The following is a 17,623-nucleotide window of genomic DNA, read 5'->3' as shown; positions in this document are numbered from 1 at the left end:
CACACTCAGGATCAACAGCTACAAGAGATCAGCACAGAGGGGAGGAATGACGACTAAATGTCAAATTTGTCCCCAAAAATTGAGACATAAAGCTGTCCTGGTCTCAGCTGTGGAGACAAACTGCTGGATCACAGCAGGGGTGCCATGCTTTCAGGTGTGTGTCAGTGTGCAGATGTGTGTGTGTGGTGGTAGACTGGGAGGTGTCTAAGAGTTGCTGGCAGCATTTTCGTTACTAGGTGAGCTTGGGGAGGAGGAGGAGGAGGAAGAGGAAGTTGGTGAGAAGTTCATTCCTGATAATCCCGGAGGATTTGTGGCTGTGTTCTGTCCACTAAGACTCTTCCTGCATACGGGACACGTGTCGTGCTGTTGGGGGAAAAGCATCAGAAAGACTTTAATTTAGGTGTTGTTCCATTAAAATAAATGCTGTTTTATCCCTCTGCAGCTGAGAAATATACTTGCACTGATTAATCTTTCCACAACCCATAAAAAGAAGTTCAAATACAAAACTCTCAATTACTGGATTTGAAGCATCAAATGTGTTACTTTTTATTTATTTAACGTCAATACAAATGAAGTTTATAGGTACAAAGCCAATTTATGCACACACGTAATCTGGTTCCAGACTGGCTTTAAACCTGCAACCTGCCTTGTTGCCATCAGCGTTAAAGGGCGGACTTGGGCCTCTGAGGAAATTCAGTATACAGAGCACCTTCCTTTGCAATTGTCCGTCTTCGCGATAACATCTCCAGCATCAATCGACTAAGCTCTGCAGCCCCCCAGGGCTGCGTTCTCAGTCCATGCTGTTCACTCTACTGACCCACGAGTCACGACTGCACCACCATTCATTCCCAGCTCAAACCACATCATCAAGTTTGCAGACAGCACAACTGTGGTGAGACTTCAAGCAAAGGAATGATTCTCAACTTCAGGAAATCCAACCACACCCCACTCAGCATCCAAGGCTCAACGGTAGAAGCTGGACAGAACACCAAGTTCCTGGGACATCTCAGACGGCCTCACCTGGACCACCAACACCAACAAGAAGGTCCAGCAGTGCTTTCACTTCCTGAGATGTCTGAACCAGGTTCATCTCCTCCTCACTGTTCTACAGGGACACCAGAGAGTGTCCTGACCTACTGCATCTCTGAATAGCTTGGTAACTCCTGCGTGGCCAATCAGAAATACCTTCAACGGATTGTGAGACAGATGGCAATATCACTGCAGCATCTCTCCCCTCGCTGCAGGTCATCTTCCACAAGCCCAGCATCAAGAGGAGATCCTGCATCGTGCTTGACCCTTTCACAACCCCCACATGGACTGTTGACACCCCTCCCGTTCGCTACACACAATCACAGACTGTGCGATAGCATTTTCTAACAAGCCATGATACTTACAACACGCATAACACCCTACTCATCCTCCCACTGCCCCCACACACATCCGACCTATAACCTCTACTCAACTGTTTCAGGCTACAGAATCAGCCTACTGAAACAAGACACTAATGAGTTTTATCACAACTTTTCCAACAAAATTAACACATGATGTCCTTAAGTAGACAAGTAGGTTGTGAAAATAAACAGATGTGTACGGCTGTAACGCCTGATGTAACTGATATCAATACAAATGTAATAAAATAGCCTTAAAGATGTACATACCTGCTCCAGCCACGGGACTATACAATCATTGTGAAACAAATGATTGCATGGTAGCTGCCTAACAGTCTCTTCAACCCCGTAGTCTTCTTTGCACACGGGACACTCTAAACAAGCACCTGCACAAACATAAAACGACACACCATCTGTGTATACAATCCAATCCAGAGTCAGGCAAATGCACTGCAGCTCCTACAGGTTTGGTTTATTTTTGAGAAAGCAAGATTAGGTTGTGTAAATGTATTAAATTACCTACCTTATGATGAAAAAAACCAACATGATCATGTAGAAATAAAAGCCAAAAGAAAATTTTGAGATCACTTTGAGAGAGACTTACTGACGTGTTCTTGTGTGATGGAAATAGTCGGTAAACTCTTGATTCTTTCTCTGTCAGCAGGAGGTGGGCCGGTGTTTTCAAACTGGTTTAATAACTAAGGGAGAAATTACATAATCATAATAATGATCACAAAATCCCTTCTAGGAAAAATATATTTTCAATGAGTGGCAATGTTTAAATTGCAAACGTAATTTTAATAACATAAGTCAGATTAAATAGAAAAATCTACCCGAAACTTGATTTTCCAGCACTAAATGTTTTTGGAAGCATTTTTTCCCCCCTGGGGTATTAAAATTATCCTGAATATAATTTAACCTTCCCACTGTCTTTATGGGTGACCCTGCGAGGAAAGTTGACCACTGAGCATGACTGATGGTTTATCCCTTGAGGTCCACGTGGCAGTGCTCATTCCTCACCCCTGCCACATGGACCCAAGGGAAAAACCATCAACCCTGCTCAATGGTCAACTTTCCTCGCGGGGTCACACCCATTAGAACAGTGGGAGGGTTAACTGGAAATCCTGGGAATCTGTCATTTCTATAATTCATCCATCCATTTTCTATACCCACTTATTCACGCAGGGTTGAGGGGGGCTGGTGCCCATCTCCAGCAGTGTTCGGGCAAGCAGGCGGGGTACACCCTGGACAGATTGCCAGTCCATCGCAAGGCAACACATAGACACACAGGACAAACAACCACGCACACACTCACACCTAAGGACAGTCATGTTTTTGGACTGTGGGAGGAAGCCGGAGTACCCAGAGAGAACCCACGTATGCACAGCGAGAACATGCAAACTCCCTGCAGAAAGGCCCCAGGCCAGGATTTGAACCTAGGACTTCCTTGCTGCAAGGCACCAGTGCTAACCAATGAGCAGCCCAATTTCTATAATATTATAAAAAACATTTATTATTTTTACCTGTGTGATGATTGCATCTAGACCGTTAGCACCCCAAGCATAGTCCATTGGATTGGAATGCAGCATACCCCTGCAAGATGACAGTAATGAGCCAAATTACAACAGATTTTCACAACATGTAACCATTATCGCAGAAATTTGTACTTACCATGATCCCATACCAATGTTGGGCATGGCTGTAGGTGCAATGATTCCATTGACTAGCTGCTGGATTATCCTGAATTAGGACAAGACAAATTTAGTAAGGCTGAGTGTTTCCAAAAAGACTTCTTACTCTCTTAATAGGAAGCACCACTTCTTTTTTGAACAATTACTCTACGTGATACAGGAAAAAAATATTCAATAGGTGCACTTGAGCACACAGAGTCTCAAACATTTGAGGTAAACTCAATAATTAAGGGACCTGCTGCTGCTGCAAGCTGGGCCCTTATAGTTATTCACCGCAGGATTCTCTTCACTATTCTTCTTCTGCGGACATTAATGCGGCTTGAACGACAGAGTGCACCCCCACAAATTATACATCAAACTGAGCAGCTCAGCTGTGGGAGGTGTACTATTACTTTTATAAGCGTTTTGATTTATGATGACAAAGTTTTTAGCAAAAAAACAACAAAAATTTTGGGGGGAGTGTGTGACACTCTAAATTTGCATAATTATACATTAAATATGCACAAAATGGATTGATTAATTTGATGGCAGGCCAGGTGGAAGGTCCCTTTTTAAAATTTCTTCAGGAATTTTCTAGTTAAAGTTTTTGTTTCCTCTGGACTGATGTTTTGCATTCATGAGGCAGTACAAATCATCAACTAACTCAAGTGTTGTTTTGACCACAGACTAAAAGAAAAAAGTGATGTTCAGTTTATAAAATAGGCCAATGAGAAAGAAGGCCCCAACTGAGGGATTCTGGATCAAATATTTTAATTTTAGAATGGTTATATGTTATTAACTTTGAGTTATCTGTGTCCTACCTGCAGTGGACAACTGCCACAGCACTAACACATTTAGAGACTTTCGGAGGAATTCTGACCAGTCCAGGATCCAAACATTCAGAATGGGTTAGAGTTAGGATTATCCGTTTCCTGTTATAATGCCTCCTCATACTGTAGTAGCACAGAAATGTGGTGTAGATATGGAGCTATAATGTTTTGTGAAATTATGCTACCCAGGAATCCCAAGCTCTATATTCTAATCAACACCATAAATCACATTACTAAGCACAAAAATAAAACATATTTTTTTAAAATCATACCATGAAAGAAGCAATTGCATAATATTTCAATGTAAGATTCTCTAAGAAAATGTCTCACCCTTCTAATGTGGGCACTCCTTCATGGCGTGTGCCCTGCCGCCGAGGCACATGTCGACCCCGTGGTTGCCTTGCACTATACCGCTGCCGTGATCCCATTTCCCTTTCTCTCCTGCTTTCAGCCTCTCTGTTGTCCTCTGTGGCTAGCCGTGTTCGAAGGTCAAAGTTTTCATCAAAAATCCCAAGAGCAAACGGACCATAGCCAGAGGGGAATGTGAATAAATGATGGTGGTCCATGTTCTAGGAATGAAAAGAAGACAAAGTCAAATCATGAAGCAAGGTGAAAAAAGGGTCTTGTCATAGCAGATGTAAGGTTTCTATACTAACCTCAAAAGTGGAGCGATTTTGCTCACTGGCAGAAGATGTGGAGGCAGACCCATTTTCAGTGCTGCTTCATCACAAATATTAAAAATAACAGTTAGTTATCCACAAAGAGATCAAACTCACGAGAGGAATAACAATCCACCTTACCTTCTTTCATCAGCCAATTCCTCAATAAATCCAGACTCACAGCGTGGGCATGTGTAGTCCTACAATGTAAAATATACATGCTAAGGTCTAAATTAAACACGTAACAACATCAAATAATAAGAAAAAACCTCCTCCTACAGGCTTTAAAGTGTGGTAATTCAAGTTTATGATATGATGAATATTAATAATACAGCAGCTTAACAAATTTGGAAACTCTAATTATTCATTGACAAAAGAACTTAACATAGTAAAACAGGTGACTAAAGTAAAAGGTGCTGTAACATTCAAGAAGCTTCCCGTGAAAAGCTTGACAACAGAGGCCTGGGTCAGGAAGGCGGCACTGATGTCGACTGACATTTACCAGTGACATTCCTGCTATTATTTACTGGTGTGCTAACTATCATCTAATGGCAAGTTTTGTAGAAAACAAACGATCGAGCAGTTTGTAGTTTGCTGGGTAAAAACAATTAACCTCTGACCAGTTGGAAATACACAAACTGTGTCTGTTACAATTACACAAAACCGCTATTAAACCTGTCAAGGGCGTCTCTGTGTAGTCGTGTCTTCGTGTTACAGTATTTTAAAACTAAATACATAAAGCACATCATTTTAAGTCGACACAGTACAACTTTGTCACTGACACTCAACCATAGAACTAGCTTAAACGGTAGCGAGAGGACATGGCTCTCTTAGCTCAATAAACCTCACGAGCTGCAAATTAATTTTTCGCTCCTACTCAGACAAGGGTGTATTGATGATTCTTACAGGTAAATGCGGAGTAATCTCTGTTGAGCACCGGTGACAAAAATACCGGCAGGGCCGTGGAGGGGCTTCGGCCATTTCTAGCACAAGAAGTACAGTCGGTACAGACGGAAAGCAACGAGGGACAAACAGCAAGCTTTGCTTCAGAGACAGGAAACAGGCGTGACGCAAAACGGAAAATGGAATTGCTGGCCTACATAATAAAAGAAAGAAATGTATCTTTTATATATCGCCTCTCAAGATAAAAATAACGAGGTGCTTCACATGAACAAAATACAAAAAATACTCCAAAAAAATTATCAAACAAAAAGAAGAAGAAAGAAAAGATAAAGAAAATGAATGGGAAAGACGGAAACACTAACATGAAAAAGGACTTCCTGCTTGTTTAGTTTGCAATTAAATGCAAATGTTGTTTTAAAAACAACAACAACAATAACAACAACAATAATAATAATACTTACAAAACAACCTGTGTGTAGAGCATAAAAACAAACACACAAATCATCACACTGATGTTCTTTTTTTTTCAAATATGATCCTGTTTAGAAATTTCATTCGACTCTGAAGTGTGTGTGTGTGTGTGTGTGTGTGTGTGTGTGTGTGTGTGTGTGTGTGTGTGTGTGTGTGTGTGTGTGTGTGTGTGTGTGTGTGTGTGTGTGTGTGTGTGTGTGTGTGTGTGTGTGTGTGTGTGTGTGTGTGTGGTAACATCTACAAGAACAGTTCCTCATTGAGCCTTATCGTGATTTTCTTTTAGCTCCTGTGAGCCAATCCTGATTAATAGAGATGAAGAAAACTTCAGAAATTCAGCTTGATAATTCAGTTGTGAATTTGATTGCGATTAAAAACTATAAGTATTGTAAGGAAAAAAAGGTTGATTAATTGCGACTTGTTGATTATATCATAGGTGACACAACTTTCTGTTTTGAAATACATGAACAGAAATTGACATTCAAGTTGAAAATGGAGTGAATCTTTTATTATGAAAATCTGGGACCGGAAAGGAAAATGTTATTTTTGCTAGCATTTGTTAAATGTGTAGCTGCTATCGTATCGCTAGCGGTATTTTTCTCATTTTTTGAGTTTTGTTTTCCACTTATAATTGTATTCTTGCTACGACCATGGAGTCTAGCGGTGCAGGTAACCATTTATTGTGTCCATGGACCATAATACGTTTTAATTTTGTAACAGCAAGTCAGCGTTGCTACCAGTAGCTTATGTCGCAGCTAGTGTTGGCATTAACTAGCTAACTGGTTAGTTAACCTGTACACCAACCTCTGTTAAGAAAAAGCTTTTAATAGGTAATCACTGAATTTCGGCTGCAGCTAGCAATTTTTCATAATCTGTTATGTAAAAATGTGCAGTTTCATTAGAAATACAGATTTAACGCATTTATCTGTTGTTACATATTCATAGATAAACTAAAAATCACCTGTTAGGGGAATTTAATGTGCAGAACTACCTGTGCTTGTGAGTAGCTATTAACAACGTTCTTAATCTTGTTTTAGGGCGAGGAGGATGGATGTCCAGACCAGCCCAGCCACAGAAGAACAAGATGAATATGAACATTCTTCGTCAAGAAAAACTAATTGCTCAAAAAAAGAAGGAGATTGAAGCCAGAATGGCTGAACAAGCAAAACTGAACGTACAAACCCCCAGCAAGCCTCCACCTTCAAGGTAATACAATTATTAACAATACACAGATACAAAAGTATAATAGAAGTATTATAATGCTTTATATTTGGAAATGTCCCACCAGCTGCCCCAATCTTCAAGGACCCTCTTCCAACAAGTTTGCAAATGACGGAAGCTTCCTACAGCAGTTCATGAAGCTGCAGAAGGAGAAATCATCTGGTAATTTTCTTGATTAGTGGCAAAAAATATTTCTAAATGGTTAAATTTTGTTTAAACAGAGAAATGTTCAGATGCACACATTTGTAGTTTTGGCTAATGTTAAGAGACAGGAAATGTTTAGACAATCTTGCCATTCTACTAAGATTTTAAAAAGTTGTGTTCACATGTGGAATTTTATTTAGAAACGTATTAAGCAACAAGGAAACTGTCCTGAAATCAATCAAGTTTAAGATTGCCATTCGATGAAGAACACAGTTAGATAAAACATTACATCCATTCTGAGAGTGAGTCCTTCAGATAAAGGGTCTGCGTTCTCTGATACACTCTTTTTGTACCCACATCCAGAGATTTCTAACAAGTTCACACAAACTCAAGGGACCAATATCTCCATCTGTCTTTGGTACATCAGATGGGAAAGGAAGTATGACTGAAACCAGGGAAGCAGGCTGGGAAACCTTCATGCATAGCTATCTCAGGGTTTGAATTAAGCTAAAATATGTGTTTTGCAAATCACATTCTTTCATTCACCACAGTATTAATGAAAAATAATCAAATCAATCCACAACAATAATGTCAGTAAGTGGAGGACATTGTAAGGGTAATAAAACATTTATTTAAAAAAATATTTTTCTTTTGTCTAGATTGTTCCAGTGATACAAAGACCCCGTCAGCCTCATCTTCATCTCCAGGAGGAAACTCGATGCAGAGAAAGAGTGTTGTGTTTGGCCAGCGGCCCGGCCTTAAAGTTAGCAAAATGCTTAGTCAGTTCAAGAGCTTTTCACAGCCCAAGAAGAGTCCTGTTCTCGGCCAGAGGCCGAGCGTTTTTTGTTCTCCAGACGATGAAGACGATGACGAGGAGAACGATTACTCAAAATTCCTAGAGATGAAAGGTAATTCAAGGCTCATGTTTTCCAGTGTTTGTTAGGACAACATCGTGACATGGATCTTCTGCGTATTCCTGTGGCGCATTCGCCTTGTGTCTGGCATTTTGTCCTTGGTGACATTTGAGTAAATGTACTCATAGCCTGCTTAAAGTCTCTCCTCCAGAGGATTCAGACACCAGACTTATAATCAACAAGATGGCCTCATTTGTGGCAGAAGGAGGACCTGAGTTGGAGAGGAAGGCTGTGGAGGACTACAAAGATGATCCACTTTTTTCGTAAGTTTGATACAGATCGAGGCTCAGTCATCTCCTTCTTTAACTCACATAATTTCTTACACATTTTTTTTCTCCTATTCTGCTAATCAGGTTTTTACACAATAAGGGCAGCCTGGAGTATCTTTACTACAAAAAACAAGTCGCAGTATTAAAGAGGGAATTGGAGAGAGCCGAGAATAAAGCAGATAATGGTAAAATTATAAATATCTTCTCACATTTACTTTCTGAATACCATACCATACCAGATTATTTATACAGCACATTTAAAAATAGCATGGCAGTTAATTCAAGTGCTGTACAGTAGAGCGAAAGACTCACACACAACAACAAAGACAGCATAGGAGTAAAATATAAAGCTAAAAACGTATAATACACATAACAGCAGCACATACAAGCAAGGCATAAAATTACATTAAAAGTTAACTAACCATAAAACAAGTAAAAATACTAAGATAAGAAATAAAAGAGAAACAAGTAAAATGACTAAAACAACATTTTGCAGCAGCTTTTATAAACATTGACTTTACACTGATTACGTGGTTTACATCCACCGCTTACTAACTCATCAGAAACAGGTCCAGTTAAAGGCATGTGTTGGTATACAGAACCCTGTCGACGTTTAAATTTTTATAATTCAGACCACTGCTGAAACATTACATCTTCACTTACACATTTTTTGCTGTTTTTAAGTTTAAAATCAAATAGAAATTTATCATTTGAACACATAGTAAAGTTTTATGCATATGCATGCAGATGCAGGGTTTACATTACAATCTGTCTGTACACGGGAGAAAATGTCTTTGCTTTATTTGTTCTTTATTTGTTGTAGTCAAAGCCTCACATCCAAACAGTTCCCCATTCACCAGCCCTGTCCCTTCCTTGCCCCTCCTTCCCCTTTCCTCCTCTTATTCCCTATTGGATCTAGACTGGTGGTGTGTGAGGGCCAGTTGAGTACGATACAGTAGTAGAGTGTGAATTGAGTCCCAGTACTAATAGGCTGCTTAAAGTCTCCCCCCCAGTGGACGAGGAAACCCAGCAACTGGTTGAGAATCTGGCCAGGTTTGTGGCGGAGGGTGGCCCTGAGGTGGAAGCCATCGCTGTTGAGCGCAATCGGGACAACCCGTCCTTCAGGTCATTTACAGAAGCTATCTTCTGTTATCCTAAAGCATTTTTGGTTTTTCACAGCCTTCCTTTGCTGAAAAATATCAAAAAATAATCTTCATTCTACTTTTCTTTTAGCTTTTTGTACAACCATCAAAGCCTGGCCCACCAACTTTACAGAGAAAAACTGCGGGAATATCAGGCCACAAACTCTCAGAGCTTTTCGCCTGCAGTGGAAGAATCTAGGGGAAGCATTCACCGACCAGGAATCTCCCCACTGCTCAACAGCACACCCGTGCATCTGAGTCAGGAGTCAGCAACACCGCCTGTCAAACGCAAGAGAAAGAGTAGATGGGGTTCTGAAGATGACAAAGTTCATCTGCCTATTCCTCCAGTTGTTATTCCTCCAGAGGTTAATATCCCAGACCCAAACGCACCTTCCCTCTCCGGTGAGCAAACTTAAGTATCTCTGAAATGTTTTTGTTCGTTATGTGATTAGCTAATATTTCCAAACTTTTTGATGCTAATTTAACCAGTGTTTTTGTTTTTAAAGTCATTACGGATTTTGTTTCCCTTTTTGCTTAAATGTCACACAGTCAGGGACATAACCTAACATTGTAGTAGCGACTGCGGTATTTGAAACTGGCATTTTTCTTTTTTCAGTCCAGGAGCTGAGTGGTCTTGGTTATAAGAAGGGAAAACCTCTCGGTCTGGTTGGAGTGACTGAACTGTCTGAGGAGCAGAAGAAACAAATCAAAGAACAACAAGAGGTAGATACAGACAGCTGTTGTTGTTATTATTATTGTTCACACCCTAACTCAATTTTGGTTTTATATCTCTGTATCCTACATATTGTTTCTCCTCACAGATGCAAGAGATGTATGAGATGATCATGAAGCACAAGCGTGCAATGGCAGAGATGCAGAATCTGTGGGATAAAGCTATGAGAGAACATCAGCATGAGTATGACAGCGATGAAGAAGTGGATGATAAGGCTGGTACCTGGGAACATCAGCTGAGACAGATGGAAATGGAGAAGACGCGTGGTATGATACAGATAAAAACATATTCACGAGAATTTTTAATTCTAGCATCTGTTGATGATAGCATTTTTGTGCTTCACGGTTAGTTACTGCCGTAAAACCTTTTCTTTTCAACATTTGCAGAGTGGGCAGAGTCTCTGACAGAGATGGGTAAAGGGAAACACTTTATTGGTGACTTCCTTCCACCTGAAGAACTGGACAAGTTCATGGAGACCTTTAAAGCACTCAAAGTTAGTACTTCTCTAAATTTGTGTGTTTAGCCTGATTTAACTAAATATATAATTTAGGGGTGTTATGGTAAAGATGGGCAAGCTTACTACAGTAAACATTTTTCGTACATCTGTAGTTTAAAGGGACTCTAAGGAAGTTTGAAGTTTTTATGCTTGCGATCGCCACTCAGGCCTAACGCGTAATGGCAGCTTCAAAAGTAATCTCGTGCATGAGGTGCGCATGCTGTACGTGCACACTCCTTAACGAAAATAACAGCTGAGACAGTCCTGTGTGTGTGTGTGTGTGTGTGTGTGTGTGTGTGTGTGTGTGTGTGTGTGTGTGTGTGTGTGTGTGTGTGTGTGTGTGTGTGTGTGTGTGTGTGTGTGTGTGTGTGCGTGCGTGCGTGCGTGCGTGCGTGCGTGCGTGCGTGCGTGCGTGCGTGTTGCCCGGAGGACAGAAGAACACAGCAAATTAATTAAAATAATGTGCCTCTCTCTGCAGCTGCACTTACTCGTCGGCCTGCCGAATGTGCAGTGTGTGTGTGTTTGTTGGGGGGGGGGTGGCCCAGAGGACAGGAGAACATGCAGCTAATTAATTAAATAATTTGGTTCTCTTCAGCACAGCCGGCAAAGTTTTATGCATGCTCAGATCATTCTCTCCCTTGCTTGAAAAATAGTTCCAAAATGAAAGCTGAACCCACATCTTTTTTATCCTTGAATTCAGTGCCTTTCGGTGGGTCTCAAATAATAATTTGGGCGTCTTATTACCGTAAAAAAATATATCATTAATGTAAAAAAGAAACTCCAAACAAATTATGTTCACACCTGGAATCGAACCCAGTTCTTCTGCATGTAAGTCAGACATCTTACTAGGTGAGCTGAAGCACAAGTGACATTGATTCTATCTGTAACGTTTATATCCTTGATGACAGCTGAAACAGCGTCAATCCAAAGAATGGTTCGGAGCAAAAATCGCTATTTTGTTGCTAATTTGCAGGAAATATTTAGAAGAATGTTCCACAGAAAGTAGCTGAGGGTCCTCAGAAATGTAGCTACAATGTTTCCTCTAGGAATTTTTCCAGATGTGGTGGTGGTGGTGGGGGGGGTTATGACACGTCGTTGTCGACTTCCTCGGCTTATCTGGGTCTGGGCCGTGGGGGCAGCATCCCAACTAGGGAGCTCCAGACCGTTCTCACCCCGGCCACCTCCACCAGCTCCTCCGGCAGGACCCCAAGTCGTTCCTGGACCAGATTGGAGATGTAACCTCTCCAACGTGTCCTGGGTCGACCGGGGGCCTCCTGCTGGCAGGGCATGCCCGAAACACCTCCCCAGGGAGGCGTCCAGGAGGCATCCTGACCAGATTCCCAAACCACCTCAACTGACTCCTTTCGATCCGGAGGAGCAGCGGTTCTACTCCGAGTCCCTCCCGAATGTCCGAGCTCCTCACCCTATCTCTAAGGCCGAGCCCGGCCACCCTACGGAGGAAACTCATTTCAGCCGCTTGTATACGCAATCTCGTTCTTTCGGTCATGACCATAGGTGAGGATTGGGACGTAGATCAACTGGTAAATCGAGAGCCTGGCTTTCTGGCTCAGCTCCCTCTTCACCACGACAGATCAGCTATGACACGTCTCACCTTTATGTTAATATTGTTTTATTTGATGCACTCCACTTTGAACTGCACAAATCCGGCAACTGCTGCATTTTAATAACTAGTATTAAAGGTGAATACACCAATATTTGCACAAGAATAATTTTTGTTTTAAACTCTCAGTGACACACTTTGCAGGGGGGGAGGGGTTGGCATTCAATTTTTCTTGGCATCTGGAAAAACATCTCCTTCTGCCCCCCTTTATTTGACTTTCTGCCCCCTTTATTTTGGTCCAAGCTCATTACTGGGCTGACCCTATTAAAAACGTTCGACACCCCTGCACCTTCTACTTAATGAAGTGTTTTTAAGCCAGTATAAAAATGACTGAAACACAAATTTACATATTTGTCATTACTGACCAATATCTTAGATTTAATTTATTTGTTAAGAACATCAAGATGCATTACAGTGAACATTATAATAAAGTAAATTTTTCTAGTGCAGAGGGGAGACGACCCATAGAAGCACTGATTTGATCTCATTTCAGAGAAAAATAGAACAGATCAGATGCACCAAATAAATAAAATTACTAACATAAACTCAGGAATCTGTTTCTTTGCTTCATTGTTCTGGTGCTGAAAATATCACTAATGCGGATTAAAGGAGATACACGATGAATGCACCTTATTATTTGGAAATCAGGGGGTGTGGTTTACATCAATACATTATTTTAAATCTGAAAATGATATGGATTGATCAGAAGTTGCTATGTGTATTGTTTATTTGAAAACTATTTACAGAGCAGCCTCAGAACTGAGATTAAATATTTTCGATCACAATAGTAAAGGAAATATTACAGAACAAGTTTTTCAGTAAAATCAGAACATTAATATTTAAGTGCATGAATTAATGCATCTGAACTCATGCAGTAGGAACTAGGAAAAATGAAATACTAGAACCATTTTATTTTAATTTGAATAAACTGATTTTTCCTAACGTTGTTGGCATTTTTCCCACACACAGTTAAACAAAACAATGTTGACTGAGGTGTGTGTGTGTGTGAGAGAGAGAGAGGGAGAGAGAGTTAAAATAATTTTAACAAACCCGACCGGAGCGCAGGCAGTGACCGACGTATGCACGAGCCGTTTTCATCTCCGTCTTGTCAAATGCACCACGTACGTTACGGAAAAAGTAACTTTAAATATTCAGCCGAAAAAGAGGCAAGCTGTAGAAAACCTAGGGAGCACTGAAGGAACGTGAGCAATAGTGAGGCAAGCACAGAGATCCATTACTGTGTGTGTGTGTGTGTGTGTGTGTGCGTGCGTGCGTGTGTGCGTGGATGCATGGGCCGGACTGAGCTCCCAGCTGCAGAGTTTTGTGTGTAGGGAGGGGCGGGCGCTCTATGTGACTGGCCAAACACAGAGCGTGAAGACAGTCAGTTAACCAATGAGGATTTTCCTTCAGCACGATTACAGATATTTACGAGTTTTACTCGTTTCATGTTCGTATTCGTCAAAAATGTTTTATCCGTACCGGATACTCGTCTGAAATGAGTATCCGGCTCATCCCTAGCTGTAACCACCCTGCCCTGCCTCCTCCTCCTTGCTGCCTGCCGGCTGTGATCACAAGCAACAACAGAGTAGTTTCCCGCTGCTTCTTCGGGAAACGGCGCAAAAAAAAAATCAATAAAACTTGGGATTTTGTCAGGCGTAGCGCTGAGATTTCAGCCACGGCGTGCCGCCACGGCTACGCCTATGTAAAAGAAACACTGAGCTAGGTTTGTCACTAGGTGTTAGGAACAGCGACAAAGTTGCTGAGTTGGCACTGCCTCTCTCTCTGCCGCTAAAGCTACGGATAGCAAATGCTACGGGCTATGCCTGAGCGTGAACGTGCATGAAGCAGCCTGCTCGACCCGAACGTCTCTTTTTTTGTGATTTTACAGAAAAACAAGCAATCACAGTAAAAATGCCAGGGCTCATTCTACAGGACCAGGGCATTGCAAGAGAATGTATGAAGAAGAAATTTATTATTTCTATACATGCTTTGACTGTCAAACTTCCTTAGAAGTTTAAGTTTAATTTGTAGATTTTTTAAAGAGAGAGGTAAGGTACGGTTTATTAGAGCTAAGGTTGGTTAGAAATGATAAATAAACCAGATTGTAATCAGTAACTCACAAGCTGTTTATCCAGATCTGAGGGAGTTTAGTTATAGCTAGTTAAGGCAGCTATAATGGGCGTTGGTTTCTCTGAAAGTTTTATTTGTTGATGTTGTAGCCAGCACAATTCATATTCCCTTAAAAGATTTGTTTATTAAAACATGTTTATAAATAAGATTTCAACCCAAAAGGTCAGCAGTCACACAGGAGCAGAAAGTTAAAGTTTTTGGAAACTTTTGAAATCAATACATTTGCAGTGGTCTCTAGTATTTGTAAGTTGTACTCGGGGAGAGAAATCTCAGATGCACCATAATCAGGAAGTCCGAGTCAGCTGGAGGAGAAAGGAGCTTCAGATGGCAGGTTTTGGAGTCTTATTTCCCTATATTTGGAAAGCTGTCTTCTGATTGGATAACAGCAACGTGACTCAACCACTGACTCAAGTTTGCTTTGCAACGTGGAGGTTTTATCTCCACAAATAACACAAACCTGAAGGAGTTCTGCCACATGGTGGAGTTGCTAATACTCTATTAGCTTATTTGAACATCTTAGGTGTGTTCTTGCTGTGCGTTATTTCTAATTCCATGTTGTCGTTCTTTTTTAAAACACAGAAACGGTTTTGTTACCTGTTATTGACGCTACAGTTTCGCCGACGGCTGCCAGCTTCTTCAGGCTGACGCTGATGGTGGCGCGTCACTTCCTTCTCCGTTTATCTGCGGGCAGCAGAGGACGTTGTCCCCGGATGGGACTGCATCGTCGGAGAGGGGGGAGCGGGCAGTAGAGGGCGACAACGTCCTCTGCTGCCTGCAGATAAACGGAGAAGGAAGTGACGCGCCACCATCAGCGTCAGCCTGAAGAAGCCGGCAGCCGTCGGCGAAACTGTAGCGTCAACAGGTAACAAAACCGTTTCTGTGTTTTAAAAAAGAACGACAACATCTATTAGCCTCTACTAGCTGAGACGTTCTCTGCTGTTTCCTGGACGCTAAACAAAAAACAGCCTTCCCCGTCATGAGCCAAAATGGATGAATCCATGAATGCTAAGTGACCGTGTGACGTAGATCTGTCAGGCTTTTAAAATCCTAGCATTTCACCATCTATTTTCTATCAAGCTAACGCAGGAGATCAATGTAGAACAGTGTTTCCCAATGGTTTTTCCACCAAGGCCCCTTTGCTTGTGTCCAACCCCAACTCTTACCCACATACACACATTAAAAATGATTAAACATTAAAATGGAATTGTAACTCTTATACAGAGCTTTGATTATACTAATGGGTGTGTTATTGGGATTTTATAAATGTAATTTTTACAAATATAATCTTTGTAACCTCACAAGCTGAGCACAAACAAAATTATGGGGACCCCCTGCATCTTGTGGGACCTCCTTGGGCGGAGTCACAAACCCCAGTTTGGGAACGACTGGTGTAGGAGACTATTTTCATGTTCAACCTGCATGAAAAACTCCCGAGTTACAGATTATAATCACAAATAATAATAAAAAAATGGTTTTTCAGTGTTCCACACCTTTAAAATTTGTCTTTAATTCATTTACGTGACATATTTCTTGTAATTTTTAATAGACAAAGTCTAAACGAATGTGGTAGAGCATGTTGAGTACAAGTGCACAACTTAGTGTTCTGGATTTGCAGGAAGGTCGGGACCCTGACCACTCGGAGTACAAAGAATTTAAGTTGACCGTGGAAAATCTTGGCTTCCAAATGCTCATGAAAATGGGCTGGAAGGAAGGAGAAGGTCTCGGCAGTGAAGGACAGGGAATCAAAGATCCAGTCAACAAGTGAGCCCTTCACCTCAAGTTACCACTTAGAGACTAGTAAAAATAAATGCTTACACCAACAATATATGTTCAAGTGTTAAGTACAAAATTACTAATGGGAAAAGTGGGTTAATGGGTTGAGTCATGAAACTGATGAGGTTTTTATTTGAGCATCTTAATATTTATGATTAATTCTTTGACATGTCTTCTGTAAACATTGGTATCGATTTCACTTTTTCAGACTAACATCTATTTTTGTGGGTTTCAGTCGTGCGAGAAGCTCATTTCGTGTTTCTGTCTCCTTTGCGCTGCAGGGGAAACACAGCCATGAACGGAGCGGGATTAGGAATCGACCGCCCAGCTGAGCTCACAAGAAACGATGATGAGTATGACGCTTTCAGAAAGAGGATGATGCTTGCTTACCGCTTCAGGCCCAACCCGCTGGTAACATTTTTTCTTAACGTTGCTCTAATTTGCATTTGCACTCATTTGAAACTTCATATAGGATCTCGTTATCATGCAGCCACACATTTTTAATTATAGGAATTTTTTGTGTGTGGACAGAGTTTAAGTGTCCTTTGATACTATATTTGAATCTGCTGTGTTATCTTCCTGCAGAACAATCCCCGGAGGCCGTATTACTGATACAGAGGACCACTTCTAAAGCTCGTTTCTGCATCTGCCTCTTGTCTGCTCGCGCATTAATTGAACGTTTTAGCTGTGGAGATGTTTGAGTCCTACGTGTCAGAGAAGTTATTGAAATCCAAAAATTAACAACAGATTAGCTACATTTTATGTTTACCACAAAACAAAAATAACACAGCTCACGCTTTTGTTGCATTTCAGCTTTATAATGTAACGTGTTACAGTTTATAAAAACTTGTATTTAGTTTCTGTGATGATTTTACTCTCATCATTTTGCATCCTCAGAAATCTTTGCCCTCCTGACTATATAACAGTTTTGCATAAGAACACACTCTTCTGTGTAATTTGTGCATCTAGTGATGTTTTCACTGTGCTGTAATTATTGCTTCCTCTCATTGTATGCTGCAGTGATGACAATAAAAAAGATATCTTACTGAAATCTGAAATTGTTACCCAAGTCCTAACAAATGCTGACTTTAGAAAAATTTAACCTAAATCTGTTTTTGTCTTTTTCTCGTTGGTATTTTTTCATTTCTTCATTGCCGTAAAGCAGAGACGATTGGACTGGAGCGACCTGTGAGGAGGATAACAGACCAGTGAAATCAGACCTTCAGTTTGCCATTCCTTAGAGAGGTTTACATGGGATAAAT

The 17,623-nt window shown here is 41.0% G+C and overlaps 2 protein-coding genes across 3 annotated transcripts; one reads left to right on the top strand and one right to left on the bottom strand.

Annotated features, from left to right (window-relative positions):
- On the bottom strand, positions 1–5,606 carry LOC107384098 (E3 ubiquitin-protein ligase RNF126). Of its 2 annotated transcripts, none has more exons than XM_015957156.3 (9): positions 5,454–5,606; positions 4,689–4,747; positions 4,545–4,608; positions 4,219–4,457; positions 3,060–3,128; positions 2,912–2,981; positions 1,993–2,086; positions 1,659–1,774; positions 1–363 (listed from the first exon to the last, which is right to left on the bottom strand). In XM_015957156.3, exons 1-9 carry the CDS (start codon positions 5,526–5,528, stop codon positions 205–207), a joined length of 945 nt encoding a protein of 314 aa, XP_015812642.1. In that variant the 5' UTR covers positions 5,529–5,606; the 3' UTR covers positions 1–204. The 2 variants fall into 2 exon arrangements, with proteins under 2 accessions (XP_015812642.1, XP_015812643.1); XM_015957157.3 differs by having other exon boundaries at positions 4,545–4,605.
- Positions 5,607–6,231: 625 nt separating this feature from the next.
- On the top strand, positions 6,232–17,412 carry sugp1 (SURP and G patch domain containing 1). Its single transcript, XM_015957155.3, has 14 exons — positions 6,232–6,587; positions 6,956–7,124; positions 7,207–7,301; positions 7,943–8,191; positions 8,337–8,460; positions 8,551–8,651; positions 9,468–9,591; positions 9,700–10,010; positions 10,225–10,331; positions 10,430–10,607; positions 10,728–10,834; positions 16,204–16,349; positions 16,643–16,772; positions 16,947–17,412. Exons 1-14 carry the CDS (start codon positions 6,569–6,571, stop codon positions 16,971–16,973), a joined length of 1,887 nt encoding a protein of 628 aa, XP_015812641.3. The 5' UTR covers positions 6,232–6,568; the 3' UTR covers positions 16,974–17,412.
- The last annotated feature ends 211 nt before the right edge of the window (positions 17,413–17,623 follow it).

This window comes from Nothobranchius furzeri, chromosome 11 (genome assembly GCF_043380555.1).
Source record: "Nothobranchius furzeri strain GRZ-AD chromosome 11, NfurGRZ-RIMD1, whole genome shotgun sequence".
NCBI lineage: Eukaryota > Metazoa > Chordata > Actinopteri > Cyprinodontiformes > Nothobranchiidae > Nothobranchius > Nothobranchius furzeri.
Note: the sequence above shows the minus strand (reverse complement) of the source record. Positions and strands in the feature narration are given on the sequence as shown.

What these genes read in the sequence shown, in the direction of transcription:
- sugp1 (XM_015957155.3), top strand. An exon ending in AAATCAAAGAACAACAAGAG is followed by an intron (nt 10,332 to 10,429) that starts GTAGATACAGAC and finishes TTCTCCTCACAG; the next exon opens with ATGCAAGAGATGTATGAGAT. An exon ending in GGAAATGGAGAAGACGCGTG is followed by an intron (nt 10,608 to 10,727) that starts GTATGATACAGA and finishes CAACATTTGCAG; the next exon opens with AGTGGGCAGAGTCTCTGACA.
- LOC107384098 (XM_015957156.3), bottom strand. Translation starts at nt 5,528, where the DNA reads ATGGCCGAAGCCCCTCCACGGCCCTGCCGGTATTTTTGTCACCGGTGC. An exon ending in AACATTGGTATGGGATCATG is followed by an intron (nt 2,982 to 3,059) that starts GTAAGTACAAAT and finishes GTCATCTTGCAG; the next exon opens with GGGTATGCTGCATTCCAATC. An exon ending in TAGATGCAATCATCACACAG is followed by an intron (nt 2,087 to 2,911) that starts GTAAAAATAATA and finishes TTTCTCCCTTAG; the next exon opens with TTATTAAACCAGTTTGAAAA.